The sequence below is a fragment of the Salvia miltiorrhiza genome, chromosome 5, assembly GCF_028751815.1.
Source record: "Salvia miltiorrhiza cultivar Shanhuang (shh) chromosome 5, IMPLAD_Smil_shh, whole genome shotgun sequence".
Lineage (NCBI taxonomy): Eukaryota > Viridiplantae > Streptophyta > Magnoliopsida > Lamiales > Lamiaceae > Salvia > Salvia miltiorrhiza.
Genome location: NC_080391.1, coordinates 47,773,408 through 47,792,287, shown reverse-complemented (window position 1 = coordinate 47,792,287; position 18,880 = coordinate 47,773,408). Strand labels below are relative to the sequence as shown.

At 37.6% G+C, this 18,880-nt stretch overlaps 1 protein-coding gene and 2 long non-coding RNA genes across 12 annotated transcripts; all 3 read right to left on the bottom strand.

Annotated features, from left to right (window-relative positions):
* Nucleotides 1–679: 679 nt before the first annotated feature.
* Nucleotides 680–2,944, bottom strand: LOC130987077 (uncharacterized). Its single transcript, XR_009089565.1, has 3 exons — nt 2,806–2,944; nt 1,555–1,615; nt 680–938 (listed from the first exon to the last, which is right to left on the bottom strand). It is a non-coding gene; the product is annotated as an uncharacterized LOC130987077 (long non-coding RNA).
* A 7,448-nt stretch (nt 2,945–10,392) lies between these two features.
* On the bottom strand, nt 10,393–12,662 carry LOC130987076 (uncharacterized). The gene is made up of 3 exons (XR_009089564.1): nt 12,524–12,662; nt 11,273–11,333; nt 10,393–10,656 (listed from the first exon to the last, which is right to left on the bottom strand). It is a non-coding gene; the product is annotated as an uncharacterized LOC130987076 (long non-coding RNA).
* Nucleotides 12,663–16,361: 3,699 nt separating this feature from the next.
* Nucleotides 16,362–18,524, bottom strand: LOC130987074 (cadmium-induced protein AS8-like). Of its 10 annotated transcripts, none has more exons than XM_057910663.1 (4): nt 18,438–18,524; nt 17,460–17,713; nt 16,879–17,163; nt 16,362–16,550 (listed from the first exon to the last, which is right to left on the bottom strand). In XM_057910663.1, exons 2-4 carry the CDS (start codon nt 17,698–17,700, stop codon nt 16,534–16,536), a joined length of 543 nt encoding a protein of 180 aa, XP_057766646.1. In that variant the 5' UTR covers nt 17,701–17,713; nt 18,438–18,524; the 3' UTR covers nt 16,362–16,533. The 10 variants fall into 10 exon arrangements, with proteins under 10 accessions (XP_057766646.1, XP_057766652.1, XP_057766651.1 ...); XM_057910669.1 differs by having other exon boundaries at nt 16,879–17,155; nt 18,483–18,524; XM_057910668.1 differs by having other exon boundaries at nt 16,879–17,155; nt 18,438–18,522.
* Nucleotides 18,525–18,880: the final 356 nt, after the last annotated feature.

Here is an 18,880-nt window from a genome sequence, read left to right as displayed (position 1 = left end):
TTGCGTGAATATATAAATGTCGCATGATGCGTGAATTTTGCAACGCATTCATGCGAAGTGAGGAAATCCGCGTGATAATATACGCGGATTTCTTAATTAATGGATGTTGTCAGAAGTTTTAATTAATTAATGGATATTGGATATCTTAAATATGGGGGTTCGATAAGTCTAAATACAAGCCCCGACTCATTATCGGCAATAAAGGGGTAAGCCAATATTGATTCTATAGTGGAATTAATTAATATTTATGAATTAATTGTGACATGGGCTGATAAGAAGAATTAATTCATTTGAGGCTCATCTTTATTCCTTTTGTTTGATCCCTGGGTTGGCCTAAAGACTCCTGAGCCCAGAAAGAGAAAAATAGTCCAACTCATAAGTCTGGCCCATATCCTGTATTTATAATTATAAATACACAACAACTCTCAGAACAAAAATAAGATTTACGTAATTTCATATTACAGAAATTAGATTTTCTGTGAGAGTTGAGTGACGCTTGTTGGGTGGTTGTTTTCTTGTCGCAGCCCGATATAGCCAGTGATAGCGTATACCAAGTATCGTACGACTAATAAAAGAAATAGTGAAAGAAATAGGAATACATCTTGTTTTAGCGGAAGCAATTGCAAACTTTACTCATTTTAAAGAAGGATTTCAAGACCAAAATAATTACTAGCTTGGGTAAACATGATTAAGCCATTGAAACTTAGCAAGGGTCTGAGAAGTATTTCCCTTAAGGGATATTACAGACATAAGCAAATTAAATAAAGAGTTTCATCAGAGTTATGCAGCGAGATGCGTTACTATATGTGTGAAGACATATAGCAGGGAGTTCAAATTCTTATAGAGTCAAAGCTTATAAAGATAAATATGAGACATAGGAAAGACACAGCCAACTGACAATTCCAACAGCTTTCACCCATCCTCGCGCCAAGCCAGACCTGCACATTTAGAAATACATGCAGGGCTGAGTACCAAAAAGCACTCAGTGGACTCATGCCGGAAATAATTGAAATGTTGCTCTTAGAGCTATATGTCAATCTTGCCCTTTTCAATGCATCAACAGGATTTAACTGAGATTAAAAATACCTGTTCATGTTTTTCTGTCATAAACTCATTTGCATCATCATAATAATATCATTAGTCTGCAGACATTAATTATTCACGGTATGTGCCAACTATGAGAACTCATATAATATATATATAAGGTGAAGAGAAGGAGGCCTCCTTCAAATCACCGTGACCGGCCGACTAGAGACGGCTCACGATCACCTCTGCGCACAAAACCTTTACTGTCATATAAATCAGTCAAAGGCCGATATCTTGCATCATGATCATAATCATGTCTTTCATAGAGGCAACATACCATATCTCATTCTCATCAATAATAAATATGGCAAGTTGACAATTTTCATAATACTCATCAATAATGCTTCAACATGCTTCATTTTCATAAGATTCATCAATAATGCTTCAACATGCTTCATTTTCATAAGAATTTGCATTTGAACTCATTATCATGGTAGCTAGCCATAATAGAGTTAGAATAAAGCCCACCTGTCTCAGGGGTCGATGACGTAACGCTCAGAGTCGTACTAACGCCGGCCGTCACTCGAACCTTTGGTGGCGCACGTGGTTTAGATTGTCATGTGACAAAATAAACTCTAGTTAGAATTTCATCTAACTAATATCTCAATACTTATGCTTTCATCATATGCTTAATCTCATCTTATAACCTATCTACTATTTACCCAATTGGACCTCTCAATTTAATTAGATATCTTATCCAATTAAAAGACTCTCAATCCTAGGTAAATAGCGTTCATAAACATCAAATAGTCATTCATACTTTGCAATAATCAATTTCCACATAATACATTTTCACGATTTATCACAATAGTCAAATGACTTAAAAAAAATAATCCTATGAACTCGAAATCTTTTTCCTTGTAAGTAAATTCCCAAATATTCACGTAAGCTTGGAAATAAATATAAAATTTTCTAGTAGTATTTTCATGACATAACATGGTGTATTAATCCACCAAAACTTTAAAATCCTCAAAACAATTACAAAGTAGAAATTTTCAGACTCCTACAGTTTATCATTCTGCTCTGCCTCAACTTTAACGAATAAACTGTTTTGACTCAGAAATCTCCTAGATTCGAGACTTACACTGTTGAAAACCTTTCTGGGTCTAGTTTTATTTAAAAAAAAGTAGAGTGAAAAACTCCAAGTGGTTTAAGAGATATGGGTGTTTTCCCACAGTCTACCAGATTCGGCAGTTTTGCACGATTGGAAGCTAGGATTTTTGAAAAATAGTAAACGTTGGCTAAAGGGTTGGAAATTTTACATGAGTCTGTATGACACATGTATCTTTCTATCATAAACATTTTGGAGGCTGAATGTTTTTGAAAGTTACTGAAAAGTGTGACTCTAGGGACTGCCTTTCTAAATTTCCGGCGGAAATGCGCAGTAAAACATTTATATTTTAAAAAGGTAGTAAACGAAGTCCAAATGACTTGAAATTTTACCAGTGTCCTCAAGACACATGTATCTACACTCTGTAAAATTTTGAAGATTTTTGGACGAGGGAAACCTCGTCGACTGATCAGTCCAGAACGTAAGAAAACTTCTCAAAATGGTTGAAACAACAACATATACACATATCATCATAGATCTATACTTTCATCACCATTCTCATGCATTTTCACACTAATAACTCATCATGCTTCAATTATGCATCAATATACATGCTTATACCACAAGAAAATATATATATAACATAAGAGGAGGATTGAGGTTGCTACCAACAAGATCAATGGAGGTGGAGTAGAAGATGATGCGTAGTATGCTTGGAGCTTGAGCTTGAAGATGAACACTTTAAGAAACCTTAGTTCTTACTATATTTGGTGGAACAAGAAAAAGAAGTGTGGTGGAGTGAGGAGGAGGAGGAGGACTGCTGAAAATAAAGAAGAATAAGAGAGGGAGGGAGATGAGAGAGAGGTGTGCATGTGCTTGTGAGCTTAAAGTGTGGAGGAATGAGTTGGCTAGTTAGATTAGCTTTTTAGGGGCTCTTTAATGGTGCATGTGATTTCCATTGATGGGAAAGAGAAGAATAATGTGGGAGAGTGGGGAGGGAGCTAGTGCTGCGTAAGGGTGAGAGAGTGAGAGAGAAAGAGTGAGAGAGATTGAGAGAGATAGAGAGAGTGAGAGAGAAAGAGAGATAGGTGTGTATATATATATATATATCTATATATATATATATACTTGAATAATTATAACTCTTATTTAGTATGTGGGAAAAATATATCTCATGAAAATATATTTATTCATGTGAGGAAAAATTATCTCTATTATGATATATCTAATATCATAATAACAATGCATCAATAAATCATATGTGAATATTCTACCAAGTAAAATATTTATATCACATAGACATTTTAATAAAAATATAGGGCGAAGATAGGTTTCTCAATAAGAGAATTTATAAGACTCGAGAAAATAATATCACCTCCTATTAAACTCTAAAAATTTCTTATCTCATTTATTCGCCCACGTGCATAATTCCTCTAGCTACTATTTAAAACTCAATTTAAATTCGAGCTAGGGCACAAATAGCTTCTCAAAACACGGGGTGTTACATCCTTACCCCCTTAAAAAAAAATTCGTCCCGAAATTTGAAATCTCACCTTCGGGAAACAATTCTGGATATTTTTCCTTCATTTTATCCTCCAATTCCCAAGTTGCTTCTTCTTGCCCGTGATGTCTCCATTGTATTTTGACTAAGGCAAGTGACTTATTTCTCAATTGTTGGATCTTTCTATCCAACACAGCTTCGGGTCTTTCTTCATATTTCAGGTCTGGTTCAAGAGATATATCCTCTCGATGAATAACATGCTTCGGGTCAAACACGTATTTTCTCAACTGCGACACGTGAAAGACATTGTGAACATTCACGAAATTTGGAGGTAACGCGAGTCTATAGGCAACAGGGCCTACTTTTTCCAATATGTCGTATGGGCCTATAAATCTAGGCTTGAGCTTTCCTTTTATACCAAATCGGTGAATCCCTCGAGAAGGGGAAACTTTCAAAAAGACTTTACTTCCCACTTCAAACTGAATCTCTGTGCGTCTAGTGTCGGCATAAGATTTTTGGCGATCTTGAGCTTCTTTAATTCGTTGCCGAATTTGTCTCACAGTTGTGATCATTTCTTCCACTGCGTCAGGACCTAACACTTTTCTTTCTCCTACTTCATCCCAATAAAGCGGAGATCTACATTTTCTTCCATAGAGGGCTTCATATGGTGCCATGTTAATAGTCGTTTGGAAACTATTATTGTAGGCAAATTCAATCAGGGGTAACACTTGTTCCCATTGAGCTCCTCTATCTAACACTACAGTCCGAATCATATCTTCCAAAACTTGTATAGTTCTTTCAGACTGTCCATCCGTCTGTGGATGAAAAGCTGTGCTAAAATTCAACTTAGTACCCAATTCCCTGTGTAAGCTCATCCAAAAACGTGAGGTGAATTTTGTATCTCTATCGGAGGTAATCGTCATTGGAACTCCGTGTAAACGTACTATCTCACGAATGTATATTTGAGCTAACTTTTCAGAACCACTTGTGACAGGAATCGGTATGAAGTGAGCACTTTTCGTCAATCTATCTATGATCACCCAAACGGCGGTATTCCCTCTATTCGACTTTGGCAAGGCAGTGACAAAGTCCATGGCAATGTGGTCCCATTTCCACTCTGGGATTTCTAACGGTTGTAATTTGCCATAAGGTCGTTGGTGTAATGCCTTCACTTGCTGACAAGCTAAACATCGTTCTACAAACGAAGCTATGTCTCGCTTCATGCCTTCCCACCAAAATCTTGCTTTTAAATCTTGGTACATCTTCGTACCTCCCGGATGTGCTGCGTAAGGCGTGTCATGAGCTTCGCTCATGATTTCATTTCTTAATTTCTCATCATTGGGTACACAGATTCTTCCCTCAAACATCAATGCATTATCTGCTGCTTCTTGGTATGACTCAAGCTTCTCGGTACGGATTTTCACTCGCAATCTTTCCAATTTCTCATCCTCTCTTTGCATACTAACAATCCTTGATCTTAGGTCGGGGGTAACACTGAGTGTCGCCATGATCAAATCTGTGGTTTGCGGTGGAAATACCACTTCCAACCTTAACCTTTCGAATTCCCTAACCAAGTCATTCTCCTTGGTTAGGATACATCCTAACTTGGCTCGTTCCATTCTGCTCAAGGCATCTGCCACGACGTTGGCTTTGCCTGGATGATAATTGATTCCACAATCGTAGTCCTTGACCAATTCTAGCCATCTTCTTTGTCTCATATTCAGATCCTTCTGTTCAAAGAAATATTTGAGACTCTTATGGTCGGTGTAAATTTCACATCTTACTCCATAAAGGTGGTGTCTCCAAATTTTCAATGCGTGCACTATTGCTGCTAGCTCTAGGTCATGTGTCGGGTAATTTGCTTCATGTGGCCTAAGCTGTCGCGAGGCATAAGCTATTACCTTTCCCTCTTGCATCAGTACACAACCTAGTCCTTTCTTTGATGCGTCTGTATATATGGTATATTCCTTGTTTGCTTCTGGAACGGCTAGTACTGGGGCGGTGGTCAACCTCTTCTTCAATTCTTGAAAGCTTTGTTCGCATTCGTCTGTCCACAAGAATTTGACTTCTTTCTTGAGCAGATGAGTTATAGGCTTGGCTATTTTGGAGAAATCTTGTATAAAACGACGGTAGTAGCCTGCTAATCCTAGGAAGCTACGAATCTCGTGAGGTGTCGTTGGTGATCTCCATTCTTGCACTGCTTGAACCTTGGCAGGGTCCACTTTGATTCCTGCAGCTGAAATGATGTGGCCTAAGAAATTGACTTCTCGTAGCCAAAACTCACATTTGCTATACTTAGCATAAAGCTTTTCAGCTCTTAGCTTCTCTAGCACAGTTCTAAGGTGCTCTTCATGATCCTTCTCATTCTTCGAGTAAATCAAGATGTCGTCTATGAATACCAACACGAATTGATCCAAATATTCGTGAAACACTCGATTCATGAGATCCATGAATACGGCGGGGGCATTTGTTAATCCAAAAGGCATCACTATGAACTCATAGTGTCCGTATCTCGTGCGGAATGCTGTCTTTGGAATATCCTCAGGTCGTATCCTCAATTGGTGATACCCTGTCCTTAAATCTATCTTTGAGAAAGCGCGTGCTCCTCGAAGTTGATCAAACAAATCGTCTATACGTGGCAAAGGATACTTATTCTTTAGGGTCACCTTGTTTAATTCCCGGTAATCGATACACAATCTTAAACTTCCGTCTTTCTTTTTGACAAACAGGACCGGTGCTCCCCAAGGCGAAACACTGGGTCGAATGAATCCCATGTCCAACAATTCTTGTAGTTGCAACTTCAGTTCTTGCAATTCTGCTGGTGCCATCCTATATGGTGCTTTGGATATTGGTGCTGCTCCAGGTTCCAAGTCGATTGTGAATTCCAATTGTCGGTTCGGGGGTAGACCTGGTAGAATATCAGGGAAAACGTCTTGATACTCCCGCACTATAGGTACATCTTCAATCTTTATTTGTGCTTCCTCTTCTTGGCTCAAGTATACTAAATATGCTGTCGCGCCCTTTTCTTTTAGTATCTTGTTCGCTTGCACTGCAGAGATGATAGGTGTCTTCTTCCATTTCCTATTGATGGCATAAAAACATGTAGGTTCCAGGCCAGGTGGCTGGAATGATATCCGTCTCTGCTCGCATTGTATCACCGCATGGTGTTCTGCTAACCAGTCCATTCCCAAAATGATGTCTGTGGTCCACATGCGCAGAAGTCTCAACGTCTTAGCCTTAAGCTTAAGAGGTCCTAATTCAAATTCTAAGTTAGGACACACATGTGTCACGGTGGTGATCTTCCCTAAGGGAGTGGCTACCCTTAAGTGTAGCTGGGCTGGTTCTACATTCAGCTCTAACGTATCCACACAAGTATATGAGATGAAAGAATGTGATGCTCCAGTATCAAAGAGAATAACAATGGGTACACCTTTCAGTTCCCCAATACCTGTTAAGTTTCCTTGGTTCTTATCCTGATTCTTCTTATTGATAGCATACATCCTTTGATATTGCGGTGGTATTCCTGCTTGCGGTGCAGGTAGCTGCTTATGAGGCTGGTTTGGACGGCGAAAAGGTTGTTGCTGTAGTGGTTGAGGTAGAGGAAGAATTCCTTCCATTGCTCTGAGTTGTGGGGTTGGAAACTGATTGGGTCTTCCTCCACTCATCCCTTGCTGTCGGTTGGGGCACTGGCTCGAGTAATGCCCTGGTTTCCCACAAGTGAAACAATTTGGGTTTCCAGCTCTGCACACTCCTGTGTGTAACTTGTTGCACTTAGGACAAGGGGGTATCCCTTGGTGTCCGGGGTGTGAGGTCGCTGGTCCACCATAAAATAATTTATCGCCTTTCACGAATGGAGCCTGGACATTCTGACCTTGCCATGGCTTTTTACCCTCATTTCCACGATTTTCCCATTTGCGTTTTCCTTTCTGTCCTTGGTTAGAGTAGGGAGTGTTTGATACTTGCGTATATTGAGCTGATGGAGGCGTTGGTGTGTGTGTTGTTTTCTCTGGTTGCATTGCTAGCTCCATATCTAGAGCTCTGTTCAAGGCCTCGGCGTAGGAAAGTGCCGTTTGACTTGCCAATACAACTCTTATCTCTTGTCGCAGTCCAGCGCAAAATAACTCGGACATCTTCTCATCCGTATCCACTCTATACGGTGCATATCGGGCCAGATCGCAGAATAGTCGATCGTACTCCACTACAGTTTTATTCCCTTGCTTTAAGGTGGTAAACTCCATCTCCTTCTTTTTCCTATAGCTTCTGGGTATGAACTTCTCACACAGAGCAGTCTTAAAAAGCTCCCAAGTGAGTTCATCTAACTGCTCCGGGGTCATAGTTTTCTGCTTTGCTTCCCACCAATAGTCGGCGGTTCCTTTCAGCTGGTAAGACACGCACATAAGACGTTGTGCGTCGTTGCATCTCAAAAATCGAAAGATTCGTTCCATAGCACGAATCCATTCTTCCGTTTCAGCAGGGTCTCCCGTGCCTGCGAAAGTCGGTGGGTTCTGTCTTAGGAAAAGTTCTTCCACTCTCCTATCTTGAGGTGGAGGCGGCGGTGTAGGTTCTCTGGGTTCTTCCTCATTCTCGGGTGTATCTCTGTTCACTCTTCGTGGAGGCATTATGACAATCTACAAGTTTGGGTCAAAAGATAAGTTCCTCTATGTGACAAGGATCATCTTACTCTAGTCTTATGGCTGAGTAATTCACAACATACCATGCGTCTTATATATATATATATATGTATATACATACATTATCACATAGAGTATACTCAATGCATCAAGTACTCGGTTCTCAATCAATGTATACAAATTGACAACTACATCATAACAATGCATCAAAACAAGTAATCACATTTCTCATTTAGTCAAAAATGGCCACTTTGGCCCATCATGTATATACCGTGAAAATTGCCTCAGCGAGGACTTCTTTTGTACAAAATGTATACTATGATCTATAAACTGCTATAGGTCAGTACAAAGTACTACTCTGCTAAAGACCTAGCTACTGCATCAATATTGCCTCTATGTACAAGCAGCCCTACAACTGGGTACAGATACTATCCGTTACCCGTGTACTATGGGGGCCTAACAAAATAAGTACAAACCCTGGTCTGGGATGGAACTATCCATTGTTAGCCAAATCTAGGGGCTATCTAAACAAAGCTACCATATATATACATCTCTATTCAAATACCATCATATCAAAACCATATCCACCCATGACCTCTACCATCACCCCGGCTACTATCGTCACTCCCATCCTCCGTAGCATCATCACCGACATCTGCTCGAGCGTCACCCAATCGGGGCACATACGGCACACCATCCTCACTGTCAGAGTCGGCACGGTGAAAAGGGTCGAAGGCGGCTCTCTCTCGAATCGGATCTCCTCGAGGGACGTCCGTCTCGAAGGCCTGGTCCATGTTAGGAAGATCCAAGGGCTGTGAGATGAGAGTCCCAACAACCGGGACTGATCCTGTGTCGTCCTCCATGTCTCTAGCTGTCCCCTGGGGTCGTGAAGGTCCTGGTGCGAATGGATCAACATCAGCCATAGCAATCTCGCCCTCTCCAACCGTAGGGAGGGGAGGAACAGGAAGGGTCTCACGGATGGGGCTCATCAGCTGCTCGGTGGTATCGATGGCCTCAGTGGTGTCTATGGTCATAGGGGTAACCAAGATATCAATAGGAGAAATCTCCTCCTCGGGCAGAGTGCCCTGAGAAAGTGAAGGAATAGGGTCATCAATCGGCTGGGAGCTAAGGAGGTCTAGTCCCAATGCCATAAAAGGATCCTCAGTCTCAGAAAGACCCTGAGGCTGACTCTCTGCCTCACCCTCTCGGGTGTCACTCTCCGTCAGGTAAAAGTAGGGTGGGTTTGCATACATCACGAACCGGCTCAACAGAATGGTTAGGTACTCCGGGAATCGCACCTCAAATCCTCCCGGTGCCAACGGGCTATAGAAGTCTGGGGCGATAAAATGACACCAAGCCTGCCAGTGGGGTGGCATCCTATGTGGTAGTATCTGCATGGCCTGCTGGGCCGTGACTCCATGCTCTACGGCGTCAATCCACCTGTGGTGGAAGCGTGCTAAGAACTCTCCAATAGTCTCGTGGTGCTCCAAAGTACAGTCATAGAAAGCCTGTACTATGTCGAATCCGTCTGCCATGCTAGAATAACAACTCGTGTTACTAAGTCAAGAATGACTTACTCGTTTATTACTCAATAACATACTCGTTTGTCGGTGTTCCTCTAGGATTCTCGTAGTGCATCGGTATCAATATTGATTCCAATAAAAATTTTCCACCATCTTACTTATCCAGTCAATCAAAACCAGATATCAATAATATTGCATCATGTACTAATCATGCTTCTTTCTCAACTTATAAATATCATCAACTTATCAATTGCATATCTCATGCTCATAAGTAACTTTAAACTTTAACTTGCATACCTCGTCAAGCTGGCGGAGATGGGGTGTTGGCTCTTATCAGTGACATAGCTCTTTTAGTCTAAGACTCTAGCTTAGACTCAATCAAAAAAAAAAAGACTCTATAAGAGATTATACTCAGAGCAGACGAGCTGCTCTGATACCACTCTGTCGCAGCCCGATATAGCCAGTGATAGCGTATACCAAGTATCGTACGACTAATAAAAGAAATAGTGAAAGAAATAGGAATACATCTTGTTTTAGCGGAAGCAATTGCAAACTTTACTCATTTTAAAGAAGGATTTCAAGACCAAAATAATTACTAGCTTGGGTAAACATGATTAAGCCATTGAAACTTAGCAAGGGTCTGAGAAGTATTTCCCTTAAGGGATATTACAGACATAAGCAAATTAAATAAAGAGTTTCATCAGAGTTATGCAGCGAGATGCGTTACTATATGTGTGAAGACATATAGCAGGGAGTTCAAATTCTTATAGAGTCAAAGCTTATAAAGATAAATATGAGACATAGGAAAGACACAGCCAACTGACAATTCCAACAGCTTTCACCCATCCTCGCGCCAAGCCAGACCTGCACATTTAGAAATACATGCAGGGCTGAGTACCAAAAAGCACTCAGTGGACTCATGCCGGAAATAATTGAAATGTTGCTCTTAGAGCTATATGTCAATCTTGCCCTTTTCAATGCATCAACAGGATTTAACTGAGATTAAAAATACCTGTTCATGTTTTTCTGTCATAAACTCATTTGCATCATCATAATAATATCATTAGTCTGCAGACATTAATTATTCACGGTATGTGCCAACTATGAGAACTCATATAATATATATATAAGGTGAAGAGAAGGAGGCCTCCTTCAAATCACCGTGACCGGCCGACTAGAGACGGCTCACGATCACCTCTGCGCACAAAACCTTTACTGTCATATAAATCAGTCAAAGGCCGATATCTTGCATCATGATCATAATCATGTCTTTCATAGAGGCAACATACCATATCTCATTCTCATCAATAATAAATATGGCAAGTTGACAATTTTCATAATACTCATCAATAATGCTTCAACATGCTTCATTTTCATAAGATTCATCAATAATGCTTCAACATGCTTCATTTTCATAAGAATTTGCATTTGAACTCATTATCATGGTAGCTAGCCATAATAGAGTTAGAATAAAGCCCACCTGTCTCAGGGGTCGATGACGTAACGCTCAGAGTCGTACTAACGCCGGCCGTCACTCGAACCTTTGGTGGCGCACGTGGTTTAGATTGTCATGTGACAAAATAAACTCTAGTTAGAATTTCATCTAACTAATATCTCAATACTTATGCTTTCATCATATGCTTAATCTCATCTTATAACCTATCTACTATTTACCCAATTGGACCTCTCAATTTAATTAGATATCTTATCCAATTAAAAGACTCTCAATCCTAGGTAAATAGCGTTCATAAACATCAAATAGTCATTCATACTTTGCAATAATCAATTTCCACATAATACATTTTCACGATTTATCACAATAGTCAAATGACTTAAAAAAAATAATCCTATGAACTCGAAATCTTTTTCCTTGTAAGTAAATTCCCAAATATTCACGTAAGCTTGGAAATAAATATAAAATTTTCTAGTAGTATTTTCATGACATAACATGGTGTATTAATCCACCAAAACTTTAAAATCCTCAAAACAATTACAAAGTAGAAATTTTCAGACTCCTACAGTTTATCATTCTGCTCTGCCTCAACTTTAACGAATAAACTGTTTTGACTCAGAAATCTCCTAGATTCGAGACTTACACTGTTGAAAACCTTTCTGGGTCTAGTTTTATTTAAAAAAAAGTAGAGTGAAAAACTCCAAGTGGTTTAAGAGATATGGGTGTTTTCCCACAGTCTACCAGATTCGGCAGTTTTGCACGATTGGAAGCTAGGATTTTTGAAAAATAGTAAACGTTGGCTAAAGGGTTGGAAATTTTACATGAGTCTGTATGACACATGTATCTTTCTATCATAAACATTTTGGAGGCTGAATGTTTTTGAAAGTTACTGAAAAGTGTGACTCTAGGGACTGCCTTTCTAAATTTCCGGCGGAAATGCGCAGTAAAACATTTATATTTTAAAAAGGTAGTAAACGAAGTCCAAATGACTTGAAATTTTACCAGCGTCCTCAAGACACATGTATCTACACTCTGTAAAATTTTGAAGATTTTTGGACGAGGGAAACCTCGTCGACTGATCAGTCCAGAACGTAAGAAAACTTCTCAAAATGGTTGAAACAACAACATATACACATATCATCATAGATCTATACTTTCATCACCATTCTCATGCATTTTCACACTAATAACTCATCATGCTTCAATTATGCATCAATATACATGCTTATACCACAAGAAAATATATATATAACATAAGAGGAGGATTGAGGTTGCTACCAACAAGATCAATGGAGGTGGAGTAGAAGATGATGCGTAGTATGCTTGGAGCTTGAGCTTGAAGATGAACACTTTAAGAAACCTTAGTTCTTACTATATTTGGTGGAACAAGAAAAAGAAGTGTGGTGGAGTGAGGAGGAGGAGGAGGACTGCTGAAAATAAAGAAGAATAAGAGAGGGAGGGAGATGAGAGAGAGGTGTGCATGTGCTTGTGAGCTTAAAGTGTGGAGGAATGAGTTGGCTAGTTAGATTAGCTTTTTAGGGGCTCTTTAATGGTGCATGTGATTTCCATTGATGGGAAAGAGAAGAATAATGTGGGAGAGTGGGGAGGGAGCTAGTGCTGCGTAAGGGTGAGAGAGTGAGAGAGAAAGAGTGAGAGAGATTGAGAGAGATAGAGAGAGTGAGAGAGAAAGAGAGATAGGTGTGTATATATATATATATATATATCTATATATATATATATATACTTGAATAATTATAACTCTTATTTAGTATGTGGGAAAAATATATCTCATGAAAATATATTTATTCATGTGAGGAAAAATTATCTCTATTATGATATATCTAATATCATAATAACAATGCATCAATAAATCATATGTGAATATTCTACCAAGTAAAATATTTATATCACATAGACATTTTAATAAAAATATAGGGCGAAGATAGGTTTCTCAATAAGAGAATTTATAAGACTCGAGAAAATAATATCACCTCCTATTAAACTCTAAAAATTTCTTATCTCATTTATTCGCCCACGTGCATAATTCCTCTAGCTACTATTTAAAACTCAATTTAAATTCGAGCTAGGGCACAAATAGCTTCTCAAAACACGGGGTGTTACATTTCTCCAGGGAATCCTCAATGATCGTCGTCCATCCGACGTCGGGGATTGAGCGGGATACAGTCCAGAAGATCAGAGCTGAAGTCAGTTTTTCGTAGGAAATCAAGTTCTGGCAGTCTCCGAAGAATGACCATAATTTCCTGTACAAAGCTCGGATTAAGTCGCAACAGGCGGCCACTGAAAGATCTCTCAAATCTGAAGAAGTCGTATTTCTGGGCAAAATACGATTGGAGGACGGTTGAGGCTTCAAACGAAGGGTTGGAGTTGGCTGACCTGTTCAGCGATGAATTGATGAATTCTTAGGAATTCTTCAGGTATTTCTGAACTCCTCAGTACAGTATTTAAATTAATAGGAGCATGCTAGGTTTAATAGATGTATGGTGAATTAAGATAATCCAAGATACGATCCTCGGGCAAATCGAGTATTAATTAAGTTTAATATTCCTACAATATACACGGATTTCTTCAGTTCGCGCAATTGCGTGAACATATGAATATTGCATGATGTGTGAACTTTGCAATAGAGCGACATTCATAAGTTAACATATTCGCGCGAACTGAAGAAATCCACGTGATAATATACGTTGAGTTCTTCAATTCGCGCGATTGTGGGAACATATGAATGTCACGTGATGCATGAATTTTACAACGCATTTGCGCGAACTGAGGAAATCCGCGTGATAATGTAAGCGGATTTCTTCAATTCGCGCGATTGCATGAACATATAGATGTCGTATGATGCGTGAATTTTGCAATCACGCGAAGAGTAAAGTGACATTCATAAGTTAACGCATTTGCGTGAAGTGAGGAAATTCGCGTGATAATATATACGGATTTCTTCAGTTCACGCGATTGCGTGAACATTTGAATGTCGCATGATGCGTGAATTTTGTAATCACGAGAAGAGTAGAGTGACATTGATAATTTTTAATTTATTTACAACTTATGGTTATTGTAGTACACTAATTTTATAAATTTTGAATATTTCATAAAATGAATTTTAAATGAAAGAAATGATAATCATTTAAATTTTGAGGTTGTTATTGAAACAATTTTCTAAAAATTTATTTCAGTTCCATTTATTGATAGATTTCTTCATTTTCGTCTTTTTCAAATATTTCATATGTTTGTATCTTTTGAATTAAAGTTTATTTTCTCCATTTTCTCTATTTTATTAAGCTAAATATTACTTTAAGGGTTTAGAGAACATTTTAAAAGTTTCATGGTATTTTGAAAGTTTGTATCTTTTGAATTAAAGTTTGTTTTCTCCATTTTCTCTATCCTCATCGTAATAAAAAGAATATCTTATTGTACTAACTATATAGTACGAGTCTATACATCGGGATGACGTTCTACTTCAAACCCAAAATCCTTAATTGACAATCACCATGATCATTTTGATAAAAAAAACATGATAGTTTGAGGGTTTAGAGAACATTTTGAAAGTTTCATGGTATTTTTGGTCAGGTATCACACGAATTTGCTCTTTGAAAGAATAGGCTCTGGTACAAAGCGGATATATTTCAGGGGTTTTCATGATATTTAATTACCCCTTTATTTTCTTACCAAAACAATGTTGTTTTTAATTTTATACGTTAGATTATTCTTTTCACTTAATTTTTCATACTTTAACGCTTCATTTTTCAATTTCAAATACTGGATTTTGAATTTCAGCATAATTCTTATTTGTTTGAAGTTTTAAAATGCGTTACTTCACACTACACAATTTTATAAGAATTGATACGTCCTATTGTCACTTTAATTTATTGCTACTCTATATGCCCGATAATATTAAAATATAATTCTTATTAAAAAAAATTAAATTGTGTCAAATTTTCAAGTACAGTAAAAGTATATTTATGTTTTTGTCACCAACCCTATCGACACAAGCATAAAAGATTGTAGAGCGAAATCTTCAGAGGTAGAAACTTGTGGAGCGGAAACTACAGAGGCAGAAACTTGTGGAGTGAAAACTTCAGAAGCAAAAATTTTAATCCTCACTCCGTCCACGAAAGAGCTTCCTACTTTTCTTTTTTGGGACATTCACAAAAGAACTTTCTACCTATTCTTGGACTATACCCACCACTTATAGATATCTTATTTATCTTTACTTTTCACATTTTCATCATTCTTAATGCTAATTAAAACATCTTTTTCATCATTCTCAATACACCCAATAACCTTTTCTCCACTCTCAATACACTCAACACATTTTTCTTAAAGCTCGTGCCATTCCCTTCTAGAAAATTATTTCGTGGACGGAGAGAGTACTACTGACACAAACATAAATGATTGTGGAGCGAAAACTTGTGGAGAAACGAAAATTTTAATATGATAAAGAAGAAATAGACAGAAATTTAAATAGTCGTGTGATGAAGAAATTGGTGGAAACATGTGGAGCATAAACTTCATAAGCGAAAACCTTTGAAATCATTGACACTTACACGCGTGCATTACTATATAACAAAAGAAGAGGAATTGTAGTACTAACCATAACTTCAATCACAATTACGGTCTTTTATGTATAATCAATTCGTCTTTTCAATAAACAAATATTTAAAAAATCAAGATGGATATGAAGTGTAGCAAAATAAAAAAAAAGTGGATATTTCTAATACACAATTTTAAAATTCTATTATAATTATTCAAACATAGGAAATTTTGTGAAAGTGAAAGTAGATTAGAATTTAAAGAATTTACCATTATTTTATCCGCTACAGTTACTTTCCTTTTGCCTATGTAGTTTATATTTCCACAAATATCAAATCCCTCAATAACAAACAATAAAATACCAAATCACTCGTCAAAACTTAAAATTTCATGATGCCTATTTTCTTTTTCTTTTCTTTTTTTAATAAATTAACACGTAAATTTAAAGATCACGACGTGATAAATTCGAATCTCATATTTTTAATTTCATGGATTAACTATTCGAATGTCAAATCTTTAATTTCATGCATCGACTATTATGCCGCACACCCAGCACACCTGATTCTAATTTTCAGTGACGAGATAATATTAGTGATAAGTCTCAAAAATTGTACAATTATTAGAAAGGCAAAGTCCCAATTTATGCAACAAAATTTGAAGAAGAGCTTCTCTCTCATAGTTACAAGTATTTGTCGCTGTCCAATCTCAAGGGACGTTTTGATGGTTGTTGATCGGTGTTATAAATTCTTCGAACCTGCAAGAAAGTCGACATATAAACCTTTACCAGTCTCTATAGTAGTACAAGAAGATATATCGAAAATAATTTTACCATAGCATAAGAAATACACTTGCAAAATTCCCAGGATGCTGCGTAATATAACTTCTTTTAGATTAGTACTTGTGAATTTGGAAATTAATTTGCATTTAATTAGATATAAGCTCAAGATGAAAAATGAAACAAAATTTAACTGTCTAATATCTCCGAAGCAATAACAATGACATAGTTGATAGTATATGTGATCAATACTAGTTTCATTGTTCAAGAAGGAAATGTTTAACAAGCATCGTGTTATTGTACGTACCAGCTCCATCCCAAGGACTGAAGCGCCCCCCGACTCTTTGAAAGCAATCTGTGATCTGCTTAGCATTTGAAGCCACAGAAGTTTTCATGCCCTCAAAATCTACAATGTTCCCCTTCCAATTTTCAGCCTTGAAGGAGAAAAAAGGCACATACTGATACGGGTTCTGTAGTGCTTCAGAGATGTTAGAACTAATCCTGCCCCAACCATCACCTTCAAGACCCTTCTTCCCAAGTACAACTCCAGCCTGAGCAACATCCCACGCACCCCTCGTTGTAACCTTAACAGCTAAAACAGAGAACTCAGAATCACACATTGCTCTATAACTTCACACCACATGATAAGCCTAAAAGGTTAGGTGCAAACCAAATATTCCCATCACATAAATAAGGATCATATATTATGTCACCGCTGTGTTTAAGCATGCTCTAAAACAGAAAATTTGGAATTACACATTATTCTATAACTTTACACCACATAAGCCTAAAAAATTCCAATCACATGATTAAGGATCATACTTGTGTTTAATTACTAGAGATTTGCTGCAGAGCAAGCAAAAACAATGTGAGTTCATAGAGATATACCACTAGCGGGGAGTTGTAAAATGTAGTTAGCCGGAAGGCCAATGCCGAAGCCAAGAAAAGTGATCCCAACACTAAAGCCAGAACCGCAGCCAGCTCCAACATAACCAACTACCTCAGGGCCAAAGCCGGGACCCCATCCTATGCCACAACCAATGCCTACTCCGACACCCCAAAAGGCTCCTGATGTTGGATGCACGGGATTCCACCTCTCATATCTCCTAAAGATACTCTTTATTATCATTTTCTACATCAAACTTCACAATACAGAGCGATAACAATTAGGGGAAATTCTCAATTGTATAAGTAAATGATGCAGGGCAACTTGATATGTCTAATCATGCTATGATTTCTGCAACAAGGTTTGCTTAAAAAATAGACATGACTGTTTAAGCTAGCTATGAAAATGCAATAACTGAAAATAGAAAAAGGAATACATTGAGGAGGGAAATAAAGGGGAAGCTGATGAATCAATTATAACCAGGGAAAAACCATCAAATGTTCTGATTAATCCGATCTCTGTACGTCATGCAGCAAAAGTTGCACATATGAACCCAAAAAAAATCAAACAAAATTAGTTTCGAACTGCTAATTAACAAAATTAGCATAAGATGTTAACAAAAACCCCAATTAAGGAAATGATTCAATACCAGAAACTTCTGCAGAATGCATGAAAATAAAGCACGCATACACTCAAGAAATTATATATATAAAAATATAAGAAATTGTGCAGGCATGCAGACGACCGATCGGAAGCAACAATTGACATCAATTTTTTTTCAGAATGAATTATTAAGAAAACCCAAAGCGAAAGGTATAATTGCCTTCAATATTAGCAAAAAATAAATCAATAATCTCGTAATCGGAGGGCTGCATGCAGGAAAGACTGAGATTGAGTGACTGCTGACTGACAGTAGCATTTAAATTATTCTGAATTATTTAGAAAAAGAGATTAATTGAATTGAAGGGATCAGATAGTACTTGCGCATGAGCTTAAGTGCTACTGTGTGAGTTTCAACTTTTTACGTTTTGAAGCGACACCGCAAAAATTTGAAATGGATATTGCGTGATATTGGATAATGATGATGCCTTTTTGATTCGGTAGTTTCGTATTCGGGTCGGACCTGGCCCACTAAAATTCGGGCCTTGAGCCCAATAATATATGATCATATTTCTTTATTGTTTTTTGTTGATCGATTTTACTTGTGAAATTATTTACAAAGATAAAATAAAATATAAGGGAATGTATTCTTATTAAATTTTGTTTTATAGATTGGAACTGTATATAAGCACATGATTGATAAAATATTTTAATTTAATAAAATAATTAATTTATATGATTTGGCATATCATAAATCCGTACTGTAATAATTTAATTAAGTGATTATTTATTATTATAATTAAACTTATCAATTTTATATATT

Bases quoted from the DNA above. Each gene is read 5' to 3' on its own strand.
- LOC130987074 (XM_057910659.1), bottom strand. From the start codon at position 17,700: ATGATAATAAAGAGTATCTTTAGGAGATATGAGAGGTGGAATCCCGTG. The intron at 17,164-17,459 runs GTATATCTCTAT...TCTCTGTTTTAG, and splicing joins TTTACAACTCCCCGCTAGTG to CTGTTAAGGTTACAACGAGG.